Genomic DNA, 21,572 nt, shown 5'->3' with positions numbered 1-21,572 from the left:
ATCTCTGTTCAAGACTCCTTATATAAATGTACAACTTTAATACTAACTGCAAAGTGTGGTATGAACTGTTACAATGAGCCCTGAGGAAATGTATGGTTTTTAATGTTTCTGTTCTGTCTCCATCTCAAATAAAAGCTATGCAGCAGAGGCATTTTTCTTCAGTATATATTAAAACAACAGCCACAATGATCAGAGAGGACGTCCCCACCCACGACGATTAAAGCTGAATCACAAGCCTAGTCACTGCAAGTCAGACCATACGGCTACCATCACACCACTTTACATCTCCAAATCACATGGCTTGCAAGCTTAGGATACACAATGCAGGGCAGAGTGTGGCGATGGCACCACCGTGATGTGATGTGAACTGTTGAGTCGATAGTTCTGTTAGTTACGCAGTAGTGTTGATTATGCATGTTGCCGTTCAGTTAAATTCACTATTTTACATGAGCCGTTGTGGCAGTTGCAATGAAAAATAGAAACAAAGCACATTTCACAGTAGTATATATTTTTTGTTTCCTTTTTGTCACGGTTTGTTAAATACATACATAGAACAAGACAAATGGCTTCTACAATGAGGAAAATCTTGCTGGTGCAGTCAGTCACAAAAAAAATAAAATTAAAAAAAAAGGAAATAAAAATGCTGTTCCACCATTGTGAGTTAATTGTTTTACTGATCAAACAGATACATCAGCCAACAGTGACTTTCAAGCTACGTGAGGCCTTTATTACATTATGGAGGAGCAATGGGTCACAATCAAGAGAGACCTCCACAGTTCCCTTCACCAGCAAATAATAAACCTTCAACACAGTTTGTTTTTCTGTGGTTTTTCTCATGTATAATAGAAGTTTATTATCATTCTGAAATCAGAAACTGCCTATCTATACCATTTACCCACAGTCACCCATCCATAATCATTCAACTGCTTCAGTCACAAAAAAAAAGGAGGAAAAAAAAGAAGCAGTCATCCAACTCAGTTGATAAAGCAGAGAAAAACAAACACTATAAAGTATTACTTACTTTAAAAAGATACGCCTATAACTCTGCAGGCATTTGCAAATGAGTTTCAATGAATGAACCTTTTTAAGAGGTGCTTCTTCGTGAGGATGTTCTCATTACTGACAGACTCCTCACTCTACTACAGGCTGTAGTTGGACCATCCTCGCTGGACTCTGTATACTACGCAAAGTTGGAGGGTCCGAGGTGGGTTACGGGATGGCCAAGGCTGTCCAAAGGAGCACTGGGATAAAACCTTAATGCTTACAATAACAGGCCAAGAGGCCAGGGACAGAGGAAAAGGGCCAGAGCAAATGGTCCTGGAAATGCAAAGAGCTCCAGGGAACTTCATCCTTACTCATGAAGAAAGTGTGCGGTATCAAAAGTAGATCTGCTTGGCATGTGACGGATTCTGCTCCATGGGGCAGTACGGACATTTCAACCTGAGGACGAGACAGAGGGGAGGGGAGGAGAGGAGAGCAGGAACAGGATGTTACACTGTGTGGTTTGTTAGTATTAATAGACCATATCAGTTATTTTGGCTGATAAATCTTGTACGCTTTATACAGCTGCCCATTTTCTAAAATGAACTCTTCATTTTTGGATTGACTTCCTAATTTATAGAAAGCCACTGGTTTCCATTCATTTCACCACATTAATGTAGGCTTAAAAACGTGCTTGCCTTTTCTGCCGAAATTGTATTATCGCTGTGGGACTATTTTGAAAAGTGTCCCTTCCTAGAAACTGTGAAGTTGCTCGGCTGAATTACATTTTTTTAATGCAAGAAACCACCAGTAATCGTTTCACAACGTCCATGTTTTGCTAGCCCTCCTGTAAGTGTGATTTTCTAACAATATACACAACCTTATCCTGCACATCTCTAGCAATCAACTGGCCTGTATTGCTGACTTACTTCCCAGCATTAGTCAGTTTGTTGAGGGCATCTCTGGAGATGACGTGGCCACAGATGAGCTTCATGGGAGGATTGCTCTCTGAGGTCTGCTGCCTGAGGATCGGGCAGGCGAACACAGAGTGGTACCAGCACTTCTTCCCGAGGTCAATTTCAATCTACAGGAATAGACATGATGGAAATCATGACATGGTGAATAAGAATGGAAAGGAGCGCTAGACGTCGTCTGGAAATTCAGAGGGACTTACAGGCAGCTCATCTTTGTGCGTCCAGACTCCGCTGCACTGTCTCTGCTCGATCACCTGCTTGATGTTCATCAGCACTGGCAAGGCCATACAGCCTGATGCAAAACTGCAGAGAAATCGACATGGCAGCATTGATCGAGTTTGACTGTAGTTGAAATCTTTTAAGCATACAGGCCTAAATAAGACAACAAGGTGATGACAATGCAATGGCACAGTTTAAACTTCATCCTGAACTGAAAAACAAATATACTGATACATTGTTTTAACTTTAGTCTTAACTTTGATATAAATGTAAAGAATTTTAAAAGGAACTCCGAGAAGATGTTTTGTGTGTTGTCCGTGGTTTTCTAACCTAACACTGAGTGGAGACTCTACAGAGAGACCCAGTAAAGCGCAGGCGTCCCTGGTGAAGATGTTACAGATCTCGGCCCACTGATTTGTCTCCAGCAGACTGCGGTACGGAGAGTTATCAATGCCATGACGCAGGTACACCAGACTACCCATCAGAATCTGAATATCTGCAGGGACAAAAAGTACAGGTGTGGAACAGGTAAGCCTCAGAATAACCACGTAGTATTTGCCTTAAGAACACTTTCATTCCTTCTTGGTTGCTATTATACAACTCCCAAATTGTTGCGAGAGCCTCAAATTCTTCCAAATTTAAAGAAAAACAGTGAAACACAGCCCAAGTTTAGCATCTTTGTGTGTTTGTGTCAGGAATGTCACAAGGATGCCACTGTGTAGTGTCTACCTCTCTGGTGCTGAGAGGCGAAGGGCTGGAAGTGCCTGGCATACTGCAGAGCCTCCATTTGGTTGCTGATTCCCCCACTGAGCAGGCTGATGAAGTACAAGCGGTGCAACTTGAACTCTAGACTGCTGTTCAGGTCCAAAAGGCGCTGCCGATTCGTCACAGCCCACCTAAGAAGGCACAGACATGAATAAGTACAGACACCTATGTTGACGCTTATAATATAGCGATCAACACCCTAGAGGGAGTTTTTTTTTTTTTTCAATCATCATTATGTTTTCAAAAGTGACATGTCAAACCAAAGTAAACCTAATCCCAATAGAAATAGACATTTTTCAGCATATTTGGGCTTTATAAAACGTGGTAACTTCTACTAAGTGCCCAGAGAGTTCCCCAAAGTTTGAGGAGTCAGCCAGATGGGAAAAGTAGCTTAAGTATTTTTGCAACTACGAAACAACTTTCTCGTGTATGCTCATGTTTCCCGTGCTACGTTGTACTGACAAAGGTTTTTGTACTTCTTGTAGCGAATTTTAACGTAAAGCTAAAATGTCAGTCTCTGTGTGTGAAAATAGTCATTTCATTCTCTTTACAAAGATGGTCTACATACTCTAGTGCCGGCCTGAGGTCCTGCATCCTCAGAGCTTCAAGGATTCTGTTCAGCTCCAGGAAAGGCTGCTTCATACTCATATCTATGACTACACCAGACTCCTAGAAAACAGACACAGGTATTTTAAGTTATCAAGAGGTCTTACATTAATTGTCCTGGCAAAAAAAACAAGGATTACGCTAGATGTAAAGTCCCATAATGTTGCTTTAATTCATTCGCATTGCTACTTTTCAGAAAGGGATCTCTAGGTTAGGTTTAGGTTGCGTTCACATCAAAAACATTTTGAAGGCTTCACGGTTACTTACTTGACAAAGATCCTCTGCTACACTGAGCATCCCTTGTCTGTACAGGTGTTCCACAATGGTCTCACTCAGGTATTTCTGTCTCTCTGGGGTGTCCCACACCGTCTCTGCCACCACGGCACTGATCTCTGCATCAAAATTCTGCAGAGAAGCATATCAGAGGTTAAGTATATGTAGGCCAAATGATAAAATGTTGAAGAACATTGCCACCTGTCCTTACCCTGTCAATGGCTTTGCCCACTTTTGACACACTGCCGTGGATGTCCTTATGTCGGGAGGCTAGCATCTGAACTGTTTCTTTGATATTCTTACAACACTGTGCCATAGTCTGGGATAGGACTGATAAGTCTGCATCTTGTACTCCTGCAAGAGGCAAAAAGAAAAAGCCTTCACTCTGCATGTCTACAATAATATGTGCCTGATGATCAATTATGATACAGCACGAATAAAGCAAACTAACAAAACATCATTGTAATTTAAATACAAAGAAATTAAAACGGTTATGAACATAAAATCCAATTCACTTAATATAATAATACATATTATGTCTTCATAGTGTTCAGTCTTTGTGTGCATCAGTTTTTTCTTACCAAAAGCAACTAGCTGTCCTCGTATCTCACAGACACTGTGCAGGAGCTCGTCTAGCCTCTCCTCAGACTGGTGGCCGTACATTACAAAGCGATGAAGCACTTTCTCCAGCTCCCGCTCAACACACGCGCACTGTTCCATGGTTCGGACTGGAACGCTCACACACAAAACAACAACACCTAGATTTAAGAATAAAAACAGAGAAAGATTCAAGTCAAAGTCAGTGAACTAGTAATATAACAATAAAACATATGTTATTTAGAATTTTTTTTTTAGGGCTGCAACTAACATATTTTCATTGCAGATTAATGTGCCAATTATTTTCTCAATTAGTTGTTTCATCAACGATCAAAGAATGTTGAAAAATGTTGAATTTCCTAAAGCCCAAGGTTACGGCTTTTTTTTTTTTTGCATTTCTTGTCCGACTAGCAGCTCAAAACCCAAAGATATGCAGTTTACGATTACAAAAAACACAGACAAAACAGCAAGTCCTCACATCTGAGAAGCTGTAACTAGGTTATGTCAATCAACTAATCAATGAAGTTCTTTTTTTACCTAAATACAAAAGCATATACTTTTTTATAACAATCCCTTTAAATTAGTTTTTTAAGAATTGTGACCAAAATGTACTAGACGGGACCCCCTTAATGTTGAAAAATAAACTTGTCAGTGCAACGTAATGGCAAGACTGTTTCTAAACTAGCAACCGGCCAACAGGCATGCCAATAGTGATATATTAGCCCAGGTGATGTATTAGTCAGTCTCACACAATTCATGTTTTTTTTTTCTCTGTAGTTTGCTGCAGTGGATTCAACACAACATAAAATTCTACAAATTTGGATTGTGAACCTATAGTAAGATGTAGGATCACATTCCATTATTTCAATATCACATACCTGCAGCATTTGACAAAACTGATATCATACTGACAGCCCCATGATTGTCACACAGCTGACAGCCCAAGCGCTGAGGTACAATGTTTTAAAAGGACCTTTGACAGCTGGTGGACAAGACATTAATTTTTTTTATCAAGAGAAGAAAAAGGTAAACCGTCCCAGTACTGCCCTGATGAAAAGTTTGGCCTGGTGTTAACACTGCCAACAACTAGCAAGGCCTTAACAACGTTAAACGTAGGCGCACAGTGCACTCTGCGGCCTGGTGTTTACTAGCTAACGTTAGTCGCCACTAGAGTCTCAACAATACGAAGGTATAATTTAAGAATCAGGCAACGAAAGAAAATATGGATCTGGGATTTTGTTTGAGCAGCTGGTCTGCATTCAGATAGTATTACTTTCTTGTTAGAACAACATCAAATTATTGATAGGCATTGCTTTGCTGTAACTCACTGCTTATAAGCTGGATACAGAAAATGTCCACCTAGCAGTTAACGTTACCGCAATACAGCTAACGTTAACTAACATAAGCAAACTACATTTATATTCCAATAGTGAAATACCACATTTCGTATTTTTATCACTTACGAACAATGATAAATACGAAGTGTCTAAAACTACTAACCATGTATTTTGATTCGATGCGGTAATTTAGAAAATCAAGGTGTCGCAAAGCTAACATAAACAAACGGTATCACAGTGGCTGGCTAGCTACAGAAGCTCGCTATTGCTAGCAGCTACTTAGCTAGTTGATGTTAGCCAGCTGCCGACTGACATGGTCGGAGTAATTTCAGGAGAGAATGACAACCCGCTTGTCTACATTATTTTGCATTACCCCAACACTTATAACATCTGTCGCCCCTTAACTGAATTATAAGATATGTTTGAATAAACGCCACTCACCTATCCTGCTAATTAGTTAGCAAACATTAGCGTTAGCCACTTGCCTGTTATGGCAACACTTCACCAGCAGTCGTAATGCGGATCTTCCTGTGTCGCATTCTGCCTTAACTGGACATTTCATAATAAAAGTAATTTTCTCTGCGACATCAAACAATTACACCTCTTAGCATACATTATGATTTTCACTTGAATCAGATTTCTCTCTTGCACACAGGCGTTTTGAAGCTGTCACAACGTATACGTTAAAGGTTGGCAGAGAAAGGATACTTATGTGTCACCATGTAAACAACATTTTAATGTTATGGTCAATATAGAGCCAATTGTAACTATTTTATATGGTATTGGGTAGTTCCATCTCTAAATGCATTATATTTTTTAAGCCAATCATATAATGTATGTAAAGTCATAGTAATAGCAGTCAACTCTATTTAGTGTAGTAAAAGATACATGTTTCATTATGAAATGTAGTGGACTGAAAATATAGCATAAATATATAAATATTGCTAATATTAGCAGTGGTGGAGGAAGTATTCAGATCATTTACTTAAGTAGAAATACTCCAAAACACTCAAGAAAACATATTCTCAGGAAAATGTGCTTAAAGGATCAAAAGGATTAAATTGCCCCTGTGAGTGTATATAGTATTAATGTCATACCATAATATAATATATTAAATAAAATATGTATAGATAATAATAGTATAATAATAAGTACTATTTTATTGCATTAGATTATTATTACTCATGCATTCATGTTTAAGCAGCATTTTATTCTTGTAGTTGGTTGAGATGGAGCTGATATTTTTTTAATAGGGCTGACAATAATGGTTATTTTTAATATGAATAAAGAATACATGTATTGAATACATTGTTCTTGAAGTCATACTGTCATAAAGGAAAATGAGCAATATTAATATAAACGAATGAATTTGTTAGTAGTGATAAGTATCCTAATATTTTATATTTGTTTAAAGCTGTAGTGCGTAGTTTCTGTCTCCCCACCATGAGGAATTCTAGTAATGACAACAAAACTGTCGGTGCATCCACCTGATACAAGCCTTCCGTGATCGCGCACCACCCCCACCCCTCCTCCACGCAGTTGCTAGTAGCCAAGGAGGACACGGAGGATTGATAAAACATGATGAACTCTTCAGAAGAGGTCATTATCTTCACTTGATTTTCTGCCCGCGATTTGCCAGACGACACCAGTTTCTGAACATAGCCATACTAAGAAATACAGAGAGTTTTGTGGAGCTGTTATCTTAATTAGCTTTGTAGCAACTCATTCGGCAATGACTTGAATGTAATGAATGTAATGTAACTTTTTGTGACGTTAAAAAGTTACGCACTAAAGCTTTAACTTAACATGCTTATTTTAGACAACATGACTCCAGAAAAAAATATTTATGTTTACTAATGATTTTTAGTAATGACTACTAATGTAAACTTGATTTGTCTACTGCATCAATTTACCGCTCTGCGTTAATACAACTTGACCTGATAAGTTTCATCTTTTGTAAAAACTTCCATGCACATTCCTAGTAAAGTCAACTAATTTGGGATAACAGTGCATTGGCTCCACATGTGGCTGCTGAGCATCAGCCTCTCTGCCAAGCCCGTTGATTTAGAAGGTTGTTTGTCCGCTTATAGATGCCCACACAGCATATTGTTTATGCACAGCTTAATGGTATGTGTTGCATTGCTGAGAGTGGGTGAGGTCTTTGGACTTGAGCAAGCTGGCGTGACTAATCTATCAGTGATGTAGACTAAAGCTCCCCATTGCTGAGCTGCTCATCATTATTTCCCTATGACTCCTCCTCCAGTCTACTGTGCTGACATAGCCACATAGGTTCAAATTTATCAGCATGTCAATGCACTTTAGATCACACTATCTCATATCCAGCACACACATGCATGCATGTTGTCTTTTCCAACCTTTAAAACTTTATGTTTTACACTTTCACTCTGTTTTTCAAGTGATCTCTGTGTTTATTTTTAACACATAATGAAATAGTGTATACCAGTTTACTCTATGAGTTCTAATCATATCATCCATCCTCTCTTTATTGCCTCATAAGAGTTCAGAGGGATGATAATGTATGTTTGTCATGCCGTTAGAAATATGAAACCATTTACAAGATATCTCTGAAAGGTCTATAAACAATAATGTGTTTAAACTGAGTTAATTATGTAAAAATAATGCTATTAATGTTATAGCTCTGTGAATAGAGCCATCCAACAAGGTCATTGCATCAGTTCCCATTTTGGCTAGCCACACCTATAATGTGTGCACTTGAGGCAATGATACTTCAGACAGAAAAGGGGGGCCAAATTACATATGTATGATGCCATACATATAATGGATAGTTGACTTTTCAGTGTTAAGAGCTTGATATAACTGACATAATATACCCTCAGCTTTATGCAACATTCAGTCGGGCTGCAATCAAAGATTTTCCATTGGCTTGCCCTGAGTGACTTAATGACTGAGAATGAATGGTAATCTCATGAGGTATTAGGTTAGGGACAGAGGGCTTATACAAGCTCCCTACCATTAAACATGCCCAGACAGTAACAATGTGGCTCAAAGGGTACTGCTATTGTAGCAACAATAATAAGTACAGTAAAATACCATGATCCCTTTTGATCAAACGTCTGGCATGTGTTGACAGGAAAGCTCAAATGTGAATTTGAAACAAAAAATAATAATTGGCTGTGGTGATCCTGAAACGTAAAATATCCAGACAAGAAAAGGAAAAACTTGACCTAAAAGATGTGAGAGAAACTTACCAAGTGTTGTCAGTTACCTTGCAGTGCAGGAGTTCTGCATGTGAGCTGTCAAAGTTGGATGGTCTATGTTAACCTTTGACCTGTTGTACCACAGATACACTTTACAGTAGCATTCACACACACATATATATATATACACACACACACACACACACACACACACAAACACAAACAAACACACACACACATATACACGCGTACATACACACACACATATAAGCATTAACCACATCCTTCATGTTAGTAATAGTATAACAAGTATAACCTCATATGTAGAGGTTAAGTGGACAATGTGGGCTGTACTTCAAGCTTTGTATTTCCCCTTTCTTTCCACACCAGCATTCCCAGGCAAACAGCTAAAGCTATGGCTATCTGGCCCTGACAGTACTGGGCTATATATAGAGGGGCCCTGTGACTGATCTGGCTCTAAGTGTCAGATTCCAGGCACACTCATCTGTCCTGGCCGAATCAGCACCTGCTGCTAACTATAAACCCACTCACGCCCAGCGCCGCCCCCTAGCCCAGCTCACACAGGAAAGCCAATGTCCAACCAAACCCCAGTCTGGAGAAGAAAGAAGATCTAGGTTACTCTGTAAGCAGTTTCCCCCAGGCCAGCTTGGAGGGGAGGGGCAGAAATAGAGATTGGAGCATTAGAGGATGTAATGGGTCTGAGTGAGATGCCCCTCATTGCTTTTTCTATTCAAGTCTAACATGGCAGTGCCTTTTACATCCTGAAGTTGTCTAGCCAGTGTGGCTCTGCCAGACTGTGCAGAGCTGCTCAGTCCTGGATCGACAAATTCACAGAGGTCTTGTAAACGAGGAATGTGCTGTGGATTTTGAGAGACAGTTTGGTGAATGAGGGGCAGATATTGCAACACAGAGGAACTCCATGCACTTGGGAAAGCCTCATCATTGGCCAAAGGTACAGTACCAATCAATCTGTCTTTCTCTGCTTGCACGAGGAGCAGGATCTCTAGTCAGTCCTACACCAAGGCAATGTGGAAGGTTTAGATAAAGGGCATGTATTTGGCAGAGCTAATTTAACCATTGTCAGTTTCCATATGTAAGATGAATAAATCTGAGTCTTTGTAATTGTAACAAAAAAATGTATAATGTCTACATGAAATATTGTGAGCTTTAATTTATGGTTTCAACTTTTGTATTGTGTTGTGTTAATTTCATGTTGCTTGCTACCGCTTTTTTCTTGCTCTTAAGGGCATAGTGACAGTTATATTTACATTCTAAACCCCTTTTGGAAGTTTACAATATCTCTGTGTAGCCTACTGCTGGTATTTTCAGAACATTTGAGGGTTAAAAGCTAAATTTGCTGTTGGCAAGCTAACAAAACAGAAACAATGCACAGTTTAGAATCTATAGTTGCTATTAATAAGCTTTTGCCTCTCAATGATATTCATTGGTGTTACTGGTGATATAAATGAATAAGCTACACATCTTCCAGATGACCATATCTGATTTCCAGTCCAGGAACAGAGCCCAGAGCAGAGTAGAGGAGGAGACTGGACTGGCCGCAGTGAAAATTTGGAGCTTGTGGACGAGCGATGGACAGCTGGACTCTCCAGGGGGACAGCTACTCCTTCCTGCGCAGTGCACCCCGCCACACCTATTCCCTGTGCCATCGTGACGGCACCCCCAACCACGTTGAAATCTTCGACATCATCAACGTCCCTAGTCAGCGCAGTGCCATTTCCGAGACCACCTGCCTGTGTGACATTTTTGGAGACGATTGTGAGTCGCCCTCGCTCTCAAGCAGCCCTGCTGTAGTGGCTTTTCTCCCTTCCCAGAGGGAGGTGGACTGGACAGCTGCTGCATCACCTCTGGTGGATGATCTGAACGACTCGGGCTCTTACCACACTGCACCAGGCTCCAGTGAAGGAGAGGAGGGCTTTGAAGATTCAAGAGAAAGGCTTCACACCCCCCTGTTGCAGAGTGAGTCTTCAGAGAGGAGGCAGACAGAGGGTGAGGGACTGAGCTCAGGACATCCAGAGGTTTCTGAGGACAGTAGCCCAAATTTAGAGACAAAAAGCAAATCACCAGTACCTCAGCTTAGTACAGCTAGCCCATCATCTGAAGTCCTTAACACTGGTGAGAGCACCCCCTCTCCTGGATATAACAGCCCCTCTATCCTCAGCACAGAGGGAAGGGCGTCATCCTTGTCTTCTTCCTCAGTTGAAAAAAGATGTTCTCCATCCTCAACTAGTTCTAGACAAGCTCATTCAGACACTGAACCAAGGAGAACCACTCCCACTGTCAAAGTTAGACATTACAGTCCATCGCATCAGTCTTTATCTCCAAGTCCCTCCCCTGAGCCTAGGAACTGTTTCTGCTCCTCCTCCTCTGAATTAGTGAACACCCAATCGTTACCTGAGTTCAGAGTCGCACGCGGCTCGCCTAAGCCAGAGAGTAGCTACTTAAATCAACACAGCAGTCCCTCACCTAAGGCCACATCCAAAGATTTTTCTCTCGATTTAACAGAATCCGACTTTGAATCCAGATCCACCCTTTCATCTCCTTTACCTTCACACAGTAGTAGAGAGTCATCATCCCAGTCGAGAGAAACACTGGCCTCCCCTGAGCTGAAGAATAGGCCCTACTCTCCTAATTCTCAAGCATCATCTCCTTTTTCTGAGCAAAGAGAGAGGGTCTCCCTGCCTGATCTCCTCAGCAGAGGCTCCACACCAGATATCAAAGATTGTACCCACACCTCTGAGCTGATTTCTGATCCTTCCACTGCAGGAAAAGACACCACGACTACTCCTGAGAGCCAAGATACAAGGTTATCAGCTGAACCTGTTAGTACTGGGTCTACACCTGCCCCACGATACACCCCCCCCTCACCTGTCATTTCAATAGCATCATCTCCTAAGCTTGTGGAGAGTAGTGCCTCACCTGAATTAAGACACACAGCTCCTTCACCTGGCCTGCTCAGCGCTTCTCCTCCGGCTAAGACTGGGACAAGAACTCCCTCTCCCAGCCCCTCACGTAAAATAAGACACATTTCAACACCTTCTGAAAGCAGGACCCAGGTGTCTTCGCCTGTGGTAAGTTACAGTTTATCTCCATCGCCTGAAGTTACGAACAACAGCTCCTCCATAGAGCACAGACATACTGCTCCCTCACCTGAAATCCGGATTACAGCATCCTCACCTGTGGTCAGAAGGCGAGAGTGGTCTTCTGAAGTGGAGACAACATCAGTGTCTCCTTTCCTAGAGCTTCACCCTGACTCTGACCCTGACTCATCAAGAAGCCTCACTTCATCCCCTCACATCACAGGGATTTCTTACTCCATTGTTCAGCCCGAGGACAGGGACACTCCCCCATTTCCTGAGCTCTCTCGTCTCTCCACCCCTGAGCCTGATAGGACACTTGTGTCCCCTGAAGCAAGGAGCCCTACCCCAAGCAGGGACAGTATACAGAGCAGTATAGCAGAGTCCACTGGTTCACCAAGAGACTCACCTTATATATCAGGCTTCACAAGCTCTGTCCTGCAGCCTGAAATAACTCTGTCGCACCAAGCTAGGTATCAAACACCTTCACCTCAGCCAAAGCATCACACTCCCTCACCTGAGCCAAGGTATCAAACCCCTTCATCGGAAAAATATCAAAGTCCATCACCTCAGCAAAGAAGTAGAGAGCCATCACCAGTGGCCCCATCTCCTGAGCAGAAGTATCAGCAGCGTTCACCAGCAACCCTCTCCACTGAGTACAACCCTCAGTATAAACAGCCCACTCCTTCTTTAAGAAATACACCTGAGGTTGAGGAGGATTCCACTTCAGCTGATATTACAGAAACACAATACCCCACACATTTGGCAGAAGAGAGTGTGTCACCCTCATTTCAATTAGACAGGGCAGAAAAATCTGTTGTAGCTGAAATCAAAAGCAGTTCACCAGTGGTGGCAGTTCAGTCACCTGTATCTACTTCACCTTTCTTAGCTGAGGAAAAGGTAGAGAGCTCACTGAAACAACAACGCACAGAGAGAGACGCAACACCAAAGGAAGCTAACCTTCAAGATCACTTGAGTTTAGTCTCCCTCCCAGAGGAAAAACAAACCATTAGCCCCACTTTTGTTCAGAAAGAAGACACTTATAATAATCCCCCCATTGAAACCAAGTCTCCCTCCCCTAATCTCCTTGTCTCTAAAGACAGGAGTTCAAACATTTCACCTGTCCACAGGGCTACATCTAACTCACCTTTGCAGAGACTGGAAAACCCACAGCCTCAGTTCACTATTTATCCCCTTACTTCTGAAAGCAGCAGCTCATTAAAATCTAAAAGCTCAGCTTGTACACCTGAGCCTGCGAGAAGACAGCTGTCAACCAAAGTTAAACGTGGAAACAGAGAGAATATAACAGAGGACATGGCCCACCATGTAAACAGGAGGCGGACTCCCTCTCCGCCACTCACCAGGTTTACACCTGTCCACATCATAGCCCCTGAGAAACCATACAGACAGTGGCAGAACAGAAGCCGTAGCTCCTCTCAGGTTGTAGCGGCCCCACCGAGTGGTAATTTTAAGAAAGCGGTGACAAATAGGGAAAGCCCCAATGTTGCTTATGTTGACAATAATAGCCAGGACCACTGGGTCAAGCAAGGAAGGCAATTCGAGATGGACAGGGAAATACAGCTGGAGGAGGATAGGGAGGCAGGAAGGGAGAGGCAAAGGGAGATGGAGAGAGAGAGAAAGAGGGAGGAGCGGGTTTCTGAAAAGGGGAAGGGTTGGCAGGGGGATGTCAGTTACAGAGGGGAACAGGTTGAGCTGTCATTCAATGCCAGGAATAGAAAAGGGCCTGCGAGTCGCAGTACAGCTCCCACAAGCAGAGAGACCCGTCAGGGACTGCCAACAGTGCATTCCTATTCAGAGAGCTTGCTTGCGACCAGACAGCAACAACATAGCCTGCTTAGACTTGCTTCCCATCAAGACACCAGGGGTGGTGGTCCTGGCAGACGGCTTCAACCTCCTGCACCCCACAACAAGAACAGTGTTCCTGGACGTGTGGCTGCAAACAGGCCCTGCCGGAGTTCCAGCTCCAGCATGGGAAGTGAGCTTGATGAAGCAGACGATGAGGTGAAGTGGTTTACAGACTTTGCTTTCCGCAGCCTGTCAAGCCCTGAGGTAGATTACCTTGACATGTACAACTCCAGCCACCGTTCATCCACCAACATTTCTCAACCATCTACCCAGGAGAGCCCAGCTGGGGTCAGTGCCGCATGGCCAGCCTATGCTGACTTCAGGGGTTCTGCTCCACAGCTGGACAATGATGAACTCTCCTTCCAGCAACCATCTGCATACTACTCAGATGGCCTAGATCCATCAAGGCGCCATGAGATGGGCAGCTTTGAGTGTGTAGATGTGGCCGTGGAAAGAGAGGACTCCAGGAGAGTGAGAAGAGGAGTGCCAAAGAGACAGATCCAGCTGAAAAGAAAGAGTGATGCTGAAAGGAAGCAGGATGAAAGCAGTGAAAATAGTAGTCCTGGGATGGTGGAAAGCCCGTCTCTAGAGAGTCACTCCAGAGAGACATTCATTAGACAACACAGTACACCAGCAGCAATGCAAGAATGCTACCCTTCTGAGCGCAGCCCTGAGCCCAGTCAACAAAATGAAAGAAAATCTAAACTCCAGAAATCTGCTTCTCTGGATGAAACAAGCACTAAAACCAAGATGGCCACTTGTCTCATCAAGAGTGTGTTGTCCAAGAAGATGCAGAGTGTTGATAAACAACCTGTTGAGCATGCAGGAGAAAAAGAAAGTGCCGCTTTGGAGGAAAACAGCCCACCAACAATGAGTGCAGCGGCACCACTGAAAGAGTCCCCAAAACCTGACCCATATAACCTCAGTTCCAGTCTTCAGTCAGATTATAGTGTTTCATCTGAGGGTCTCCCTGTGAGAGCAGAACCAAGCACAAAGGATGAAGCCAAACCACCAAAAAGCTTTGGAGTGAGATCCAGTAACAGGCCAAGTTCATCCAGCAGCAGCCGAAGTGTTAACTTTTCACAGACTGAGAGTGAAGAGGCTGATTCTCAGAGCAGGAATGCAACCTCATCAAGATCTGAAATGAGATCAGAATTGAAAGTGCCATTTGATAGTAAACAGTCAAGAACTGGAGTACAACGAGCAGATGACAGTGAAACATGGGACGGAGGGGAAGGTGGTGACTCAGCAAATGCCACTGCAGGGAACACTGGAGCTTCTTCTGCCCCTAAAGCCAGCAGCACGCAGGCCTGGGTGACAAACAGAGACCAGGAATGTGAAAACACAAAGGACCATAAACAACTACAACAGGGTGCCAAGGGCGCCTTCATGTCACAAACACAGGAGATTACACTTAAAGCCATGGAGAAAAAGAAAGCCTCTCTAAATGTCTGTCTCACACCTGAAGCAGAAAACAAACCTGAGGCTTCTTCGCCAGATACAAAGGAGGAAAGGCTAGAGGCCGGTGTAGATGAGAAAACAGAGGAAGAAGAAGGGAATTGGAATAATAAAATGAAGGTCCCCATTCACAAAGTTAGAGATGTGAGGCGGCTTGTGAAAAATACATATAATCTGTCCTTCAAGGCAACTAGTGCTGTAATGCCATCACATGTGGATGAAGAAAGGATGGACATTATTAATGAGGGAAGGAGGGAAGAAATAAAAGAGGAAAGGAGGGAAGAGGTCATAGCACAGGAGGAGATTGAGGCAAGGCAAGAGATGAGGGGGGAGAGGAGAGAGGAGAGGGGAGAGGAGTGGAGGGGGGAGGGGAAAGAGGAGGTAAAAGACTCAAAGCTGCTACATTTTTCTCCACGTCTTCAGAGCAAAGGAAGTCCTCTATCTCGTCCACAGCCAATGCAAATAGAATACAAGGCTGTTTGCTGGAAAGAAGACAAAAATAAAATGTCATGCAGCAAGAAAGACTTAGAGAACCCAGGTGACAAACACCAGGCCTCTCCAAAGCTCTTCAAACAGGTAGGCAGAGAATCACCACTGAATGCAAACACACTGAATTACACAACAGGAGACAATGCAATTGCAAAGCCATGTAAACATGATCTAAACATGGCAGCAGAAACACAAGAGACTATGACAGAAACGCATAAAGTGTCAGACAATGAGGACAAACCTGTGGTAGTGAGAACAGACCGAAAACCTCCGATGCTCGGGAGCTTCCCCAAACTGCCCAATAAGGAAAGAGAGGTGTCCACTGCTGTAGTGTTAATAAGGGATGGATCAAGCAAGACCAAGGCATCTGCATCTCCAGCCCAGGAAGAGATTCCCACCCCACTCCAAGACCCAGCTGCTTCACCTTCACCTGGGCCCACTATCCCTGGCGGTACCCGTGGTAGCAGTGGCCACTCAGTTTCCATGTTATTAAAGGAAAAGGGTTACCAAGCTGACATTGGAGCAGTGGTGGGGGCCAACCAGAATGCAACTGGAGGTAAAGGTGTACCCCGGAAGCATGTGAACTGCCTAGAGATCCCACTGCAGACAACCACTCCTTCAGATGGAGTTCGGATTGAGTCTCATAGAGAGAGGACATTCTCCTCCTCATCCACCACGTCTGGCCCCTCAGCGGCATCTGACAACACAGACACTCTTACAAAGACCAGAGAAGACGAGGGACTTAGCAGTAAGCCTACAGTAAAGGACACAGCAAAGCAAAAAAGTGCCTCTCCGCTAAGGAATACGCAGGAGCAAACACCACCTCTCACCAAACAGAAAGAACTTGGAGATTTTGAAGCAATGAAAAGACAGGATCCAACTTTCCCCCCAAAGTCCCCCGCAGTAAGGAGATTCAGACCACAGCCAATTGAGGTTAAGTCACTGTCTAAAGAAACACAAAAACAAGAGACGCCCACAAACTCTACAGGAAACAGCAGGCCCCAAACCATTGAAGTCAAATCTATAGCTAAAAATTCTCAAAAACCAGTGGTGCCTCCAAAACCAAGCTGCAAATTTAAACCTGCAGATTTAGGAGCAATGCCAAATGAAGCACAGAGACCATCAGCAATAACATCGACTGTAAACCCACAAGGTGAGGAAAGGCCTCAAACAATTGTAGTGTCCTCACCGACAATCTACAGAAAGATCTCCAATGAGTCCACATCAACATCAAACTATACAAGAAAACTAGCTGTGTCTGCAGTATCCAGTCTCAAACCTCCACCTTGTAAAACAACAGCAACCACCGTCTCCAATCTGTCAAACCAGTCAACAGCGCCATCAGTGACAGAGGCATCTCATGACAGAGGTCAGCAGCAAAGGCCAGTAGCCTCGCCTCAGAGCTCTAGATATACACAAAGACCCAGAACCTTAGCTACAGCTCCAATATCAGCTACTGGGCCAGGTTCAACCTCAGCTCCAGGTCCAGTGTCTGACCCAAAAGCAAAGCCTGTCCCTGGACCTGAATCAGCTGGAGCCAACCAGACAAACCAGCCAGCTGTTATGGATCCAGACAGCCAACCACAGTATCCTAGGACGGCATACCATCATGAACAAGCTATGCCGGTAACGTCAAACAATGCAAAACAACCTGCAGCTGTTTCCACAACACAAGTGCCAGGATACACACACCAACCATATTGCAGATCACTCTCCAGCGAGCGCGCCCAAAGGACAGAGGACCTGCGTTTTTATGCCTCAGATGACCCTCCGAGCTACGATGAAAGAGAGAGCTTCAGTCCCCTCATGCTCCCAGATCTGACTTCCAGGAGGTCAAATCGTTATCAACCCTCCTCCCGCCCTCCTCCCTGCTCCTGCACAGCTAGCTGCCCTTCCCACCCTGGTCTCACCCCTTCTCACCATCACCACAGCCCCCATAACATCACCCCTCCTGCCCCTCCACACTCTCCAGGCCAGGCACTACCTTACCCAGTGGCCCAGCCCCCCCCTCTCCGTCCCCACCAGTGCAGACCTGACCCTCAGCCAATGAGCTACCAGCCTGGCTCTCCCAAATCAAGTCCTCTTGGTCCAAGCCAACCACCGGCCATGTACCAGCCTCTCCACCAGCCTCCTCCCTGCCCTCCCCACCCCTCACTAATGCAGGTCTGCCCTGCTGACCGCCAATTGCAGCTACCTCAGCATATTGACCCTCGACGACCCCCTGCCCACAGATCTCCTCAGCATCAGCCACTAGGCATGGCTGGGGCTCCTTACAGCGATCCTGGCCACGGCCACTCTCCTAGCCTTCCTCCTATGGATCCCCAGTACCTGTGTGGCCCTCAAAGCCTGGGGCCGTCCTATGGCTCTGACTATGGGGGTGACAGCTCCAGTTTGTACTCAGAGAGTAGCTATGGACAGACACCTCGCAGAGTGCTCCTGGATCCTGAGACAGGGAAGTATTTTTACATTGAGGTGCCTGTACAGCCACTGAGGAAAATGTTGTTTGACCCAGAGACTGGGCAATATGTGGAAGTGCTCATCCCACAGCAAGCAATGTCACATTCAGGCCTGTATCCTCCTTCAGCAGCCCCCTACACATCTCTCCACAACCCCAACATGTACGCTCCTGCTCCGCAGTACATGCCCTATGCAGCTCCTCCTCCCCAAGCCCACCCCCAGGCTCAGCCACCTCGATATCCCGAGGCCTCTGCTGCAGCAACAATGCACCCAGGTGGGCCTGGGGTCAGCTACAGGAATACCTCTGGTCAGGGGTCCAAGCCAGAGCCCCAGAACCATCCACCACTGGACCAGAGCTACCTGGAGAGTATGTATTATGTCCCTACAGGGATGAATGCGAGCCCCAATCCCACCCCACCAGACTATTACCACAAACATCTCCCCAACCTACCCCCAACAGGAGGGAAAAGGTCCTGAAATAGAGGACAGAGTCCGCCTTCCTGGAGCCTGTTGGGTTTTAAATACACAGTGTATGAAGGGGGTGTCTAATGTTAGCCTGTAATGTTATTTGAGTTTTCACATTGCAACTGAAGAGAGCAATTCTTTGGTTGTTGTTTATTTGCTGCTGCTTGTTCTGTGCTTTAGGTTGCTTTAAAAGCACAATATATACAGTATATGATTCTTGAGTTAATAGTTTTGAAAACACAAGACAGTAAGGCTTTTTTTATGAGGTGTTCTTAAGATTATTACTTAAATCTAACATGATCTATTACAACTTTTGTCACTTTACATCATACTGTACGGTCAACAGTAATGCACAGGCACTACAAATCAATAGGTTTACTGATTTACTGATGTGTGTACTTTAACAACAAATATCTCCAAAAAGACTTGAAAATTCTGTTTTGAAAGAACCTCATATTTATTTTATTATTGTGTTTCTCTATTATTGGATGAGTGATTTTGTGCACATGATGTCTGCAACTACAATGCCAATAAAATATGTCACATATTGGGTTGCTCTGCTCTGTCAGGCCTTCATCTATTTTTCTACATATTATTTCAATAGTTCACTATCTCTGCATTTATTTACTAGCCAGGTCATGTAAAGTGATACATACTGCGGCTTTCAAGCTAATATCTTGCAAGACCCTCCTATAAAATGTTAGTTTAATCAGTAACTTCATTAGAGATGCATTGATTTCAGAAATAAACTATGCAATGTCTAATGCATGTTTTCAGGAAAATATTGTAATGCTTTGTCAAATATTATAAAGTCAGTGGTTTTAATAATCAAATGTTAAACCAAGCAGTGGGAGATCTGTCTAGAATGGACAATAAAAACAGGGAGTGAATGTAAAGACTTCATTTTAAGTGACTCTTTTTAAGCAGGTTTCACATGAAGCGTGTGCATAATAGACACTGGTATTGGCAAACTAAATTAATGCACCAAATGTATACATAAATACAATATAAAAAAGGCTACAATGTGGGATATATTAAACCAAATATTAGTTTTAATAATCCATTAAACAGTCTGACATCCAATTACAACAAAATATACAGAGACTTTGCAGATAAAGTGTGTAAAAGGAAGTTATTGCCAGACATGTCCACTATAATGCATCAAATGTTGCCTTGCTGCTGCTTTGATACCAGCTTTGCAAAAAGAAGCAGAACGAAAGAAGAAGAAGAAGAAGAAGAAGAAGAAGAAGAAGAAGAAGAAGAAGAAGAAGAAGAAGAAGAAGAAAGTGCGTCTGAGCTCTTTCTTGTTTTGCCTTTAGAGGGCACTGTCACTATTACAGCAACAAACAAAAAACAGAAATGAACCTCTGTTTATAATATTAATTTATCAACCAGTGGTTTTGGTCCTGATTTGGAATCACTAGGTCATAGGACATGGACGTTATTGAAAAACAATTATAACTCCCCAGGACTTTTGTAAGACAGAGAAAGCATTCATATTTAGTATAGTGAGGTGTCCCCTACATGCTGTTGTGAATTTGTAGCAGCACATTGTACTACCGTGACCACTGGAGGGTGCCAGAGACCACCAGAGCAGCACAGGAAGTCCCATCCTGAAGGTACGTCTAAATCTACCAGCCTCTTATGAGAAATCCCAGTCACTGTAAAACACAGTTTAATGATTTGATTTCCTAATCAAAACCTGGCCTTGTTAACTGAAACCAGAGCCCAATTTGTTAGTCCAAAGGGACAAAATGGGTATCCCCTTTCTTTGATGTGGATGGCAGTAAAATTAATGAGAGGTCTGACCAGAAGCTGAGAGGGCCTTATGTGCGTGGTTGTGTGGCTGTGTGTATGATTGAACAAAACAGTTTCATCTGAAAGAAGCAACTCAAAGCCCCACAGGAACACATCTGAATGAGGATATAACACTGACAGCACCTGGCAAAATGTGTGGTGTCTGTATGTGGGTAATTTTCAGTCCTGGAGACCTATCCACAACTCTTTATCATTAGGAATGCCTACTGAATCAGAATAAAGATTCTGTGACGTCCTACTGATTAAAAAGAGACTGAATCCCCACAACAGCCAACGTGTTACTAAGGAGGATACTGGACCTGTGTAATTATTTATGGCAGGTCATATTACTAAGAAGACCAAGTTAATCAGTTAAAAAGTAATCATTGCACAGCAACAGCAACAAACACTAGCATAGCGCACAGGTTAAAAATAATCTCAAAATCCAAATTGCCCCAAGTTTGTTAAAAGTTTGTAGAAAATAAACTTCAATTCATCTCCCGTCAACTTCCTCCTGGTTAATGGAATGCAATGTTTAGCTAGTCACATTTATTGCCTTGATCCTGAATTGTAACAACCTGGAAAACGATTAGAGACACACCTTAGGAACACACATTTATCTGTATAAACCTACAGTACTGGCACACCTACGCTAAATCACTTCCAGACAAATACACACACTTCCACACACCTTGGGCCTGTTCCAAGAGGCAGGCAGCTTTTCTGAGTAAAACCCAGAACCTGCGCAAATCTGATGTAAAAAGACCTGTTCTGCAACATTTTTTAGATAATTCAGCAAACCTGCTTCTTAAAACAGATCCCAGCACAGTGTGGCTTTATTTTATGTTTTGTAAAGGCAGTCTCTGTCAATAAAGAGAGACTACGTGAGACCCTCAGGACAGTGATGACAGCATTGCTTTAACTTACTTGTGCTATAAACACTATAACAAGGCTATAACAAGTGGCTATAACAAGGTTTATTGCTTTAAATTT

The 21,572-nt window shown here is 43.3% G+C and overlaps 2 protein-coding genes across 5 annotated transcripts; one reads left to right on the top strand and one right to left on the bottom strand.

Moving 5' to 3' along the window:
* Positions 1–95: 95 nt before the first annotated feature.
* On the bottom strand, positions 96–6,371 carry rmnd5b (required for meiotic nuclear division 5 homolog B). Of its 3 annotated transcripts, none has more exons than XM_031319329.2 (10): positions 6,194–6,371; positions 4,400–4,576; positions 4,030–4,172; positions 3,813–3,950; positions 3,508–3,608; positions 2,904–3,070; positions 2,505–2,670; positions 2,156–2,258; positions 1,911–2,065; positions 96–1,440 (listed from the first exon to the last, which is right to left on the bottom strand). In XM_031319329.2, the coding sequence occupies exons 2-10, from the start codon at positions 4,536–4,538 to the stop codon at positions 1,377–1,379; spliced, it is 1,176 nt and encodes a 391-aa protein (XP_031175189.1). In that variant the 5' UTR covers positions 4,539–4,576; positions 6,194–6,371; the 3' UTR covers positions 96–1,376. The 3 variants fall into 3 exon arrangements, with proteins under 3 accessions (XP_031175189.1, XP_031175190.1, XP_035859816.1); XM_031319330.2 differs by having other exon boundaries at positions 6,238–6,360; XM_036003923.1 differs by lacking the exon at positions 6,194–6,371 and adding an exon at positions 5,916–6,039.
* A 3,088-nt stretch (positions 6,372–9,459) lies between these two features.
* Positions 9,460–19,681, top strand: si:ch73-43g23.1. 2 transcript variants are annotated; one of them, XM_031319592.2, is made up of 2 exons: positions 9,460–9,904; positions 10,463–19,681. In XM_031319592.2, exon 2 carries the CDS (start codon positions 10,542–10,544, stop codon positions 18,792–18,794), a length of 8,253 nt encoding a protein of 2,750 aa, XP_031175452.1. In that variant the 5' UTR covers positions 9,460–9,904; positions 10,463–10,541; the 3' UTR covers positions 18,795–19,681. The 2 variants fall into 2 exon arrangements, with proteins under 2 accessions (XP_031175452.1, XP_031175453.1); XM_031319593.2 differs by having other exon boundaries at positions 10,442–19,681.
* The last annotated feature ends 1,891 nt before the right edge of the window (positions 19,682–21,572 follow it).

Source organism: Sander lucioperca, chromosome 1 (assembly GCF_008315115.2).
Source record: "Sander lucioperca isolate FBNREF2018 chromosome 1, SLUC_FBN_1.2, whole genome shotgun sequence".
NCBI lineage: Eukaryota > Metazoa > Chordata > Actinopteri > Perciformes > Percidae > Sander > Sander lucioperca.
Note: the sequence above shows the minus strand (reverse complement) of the source record. Positions and strands in the feature narration are given on the sequence as shown.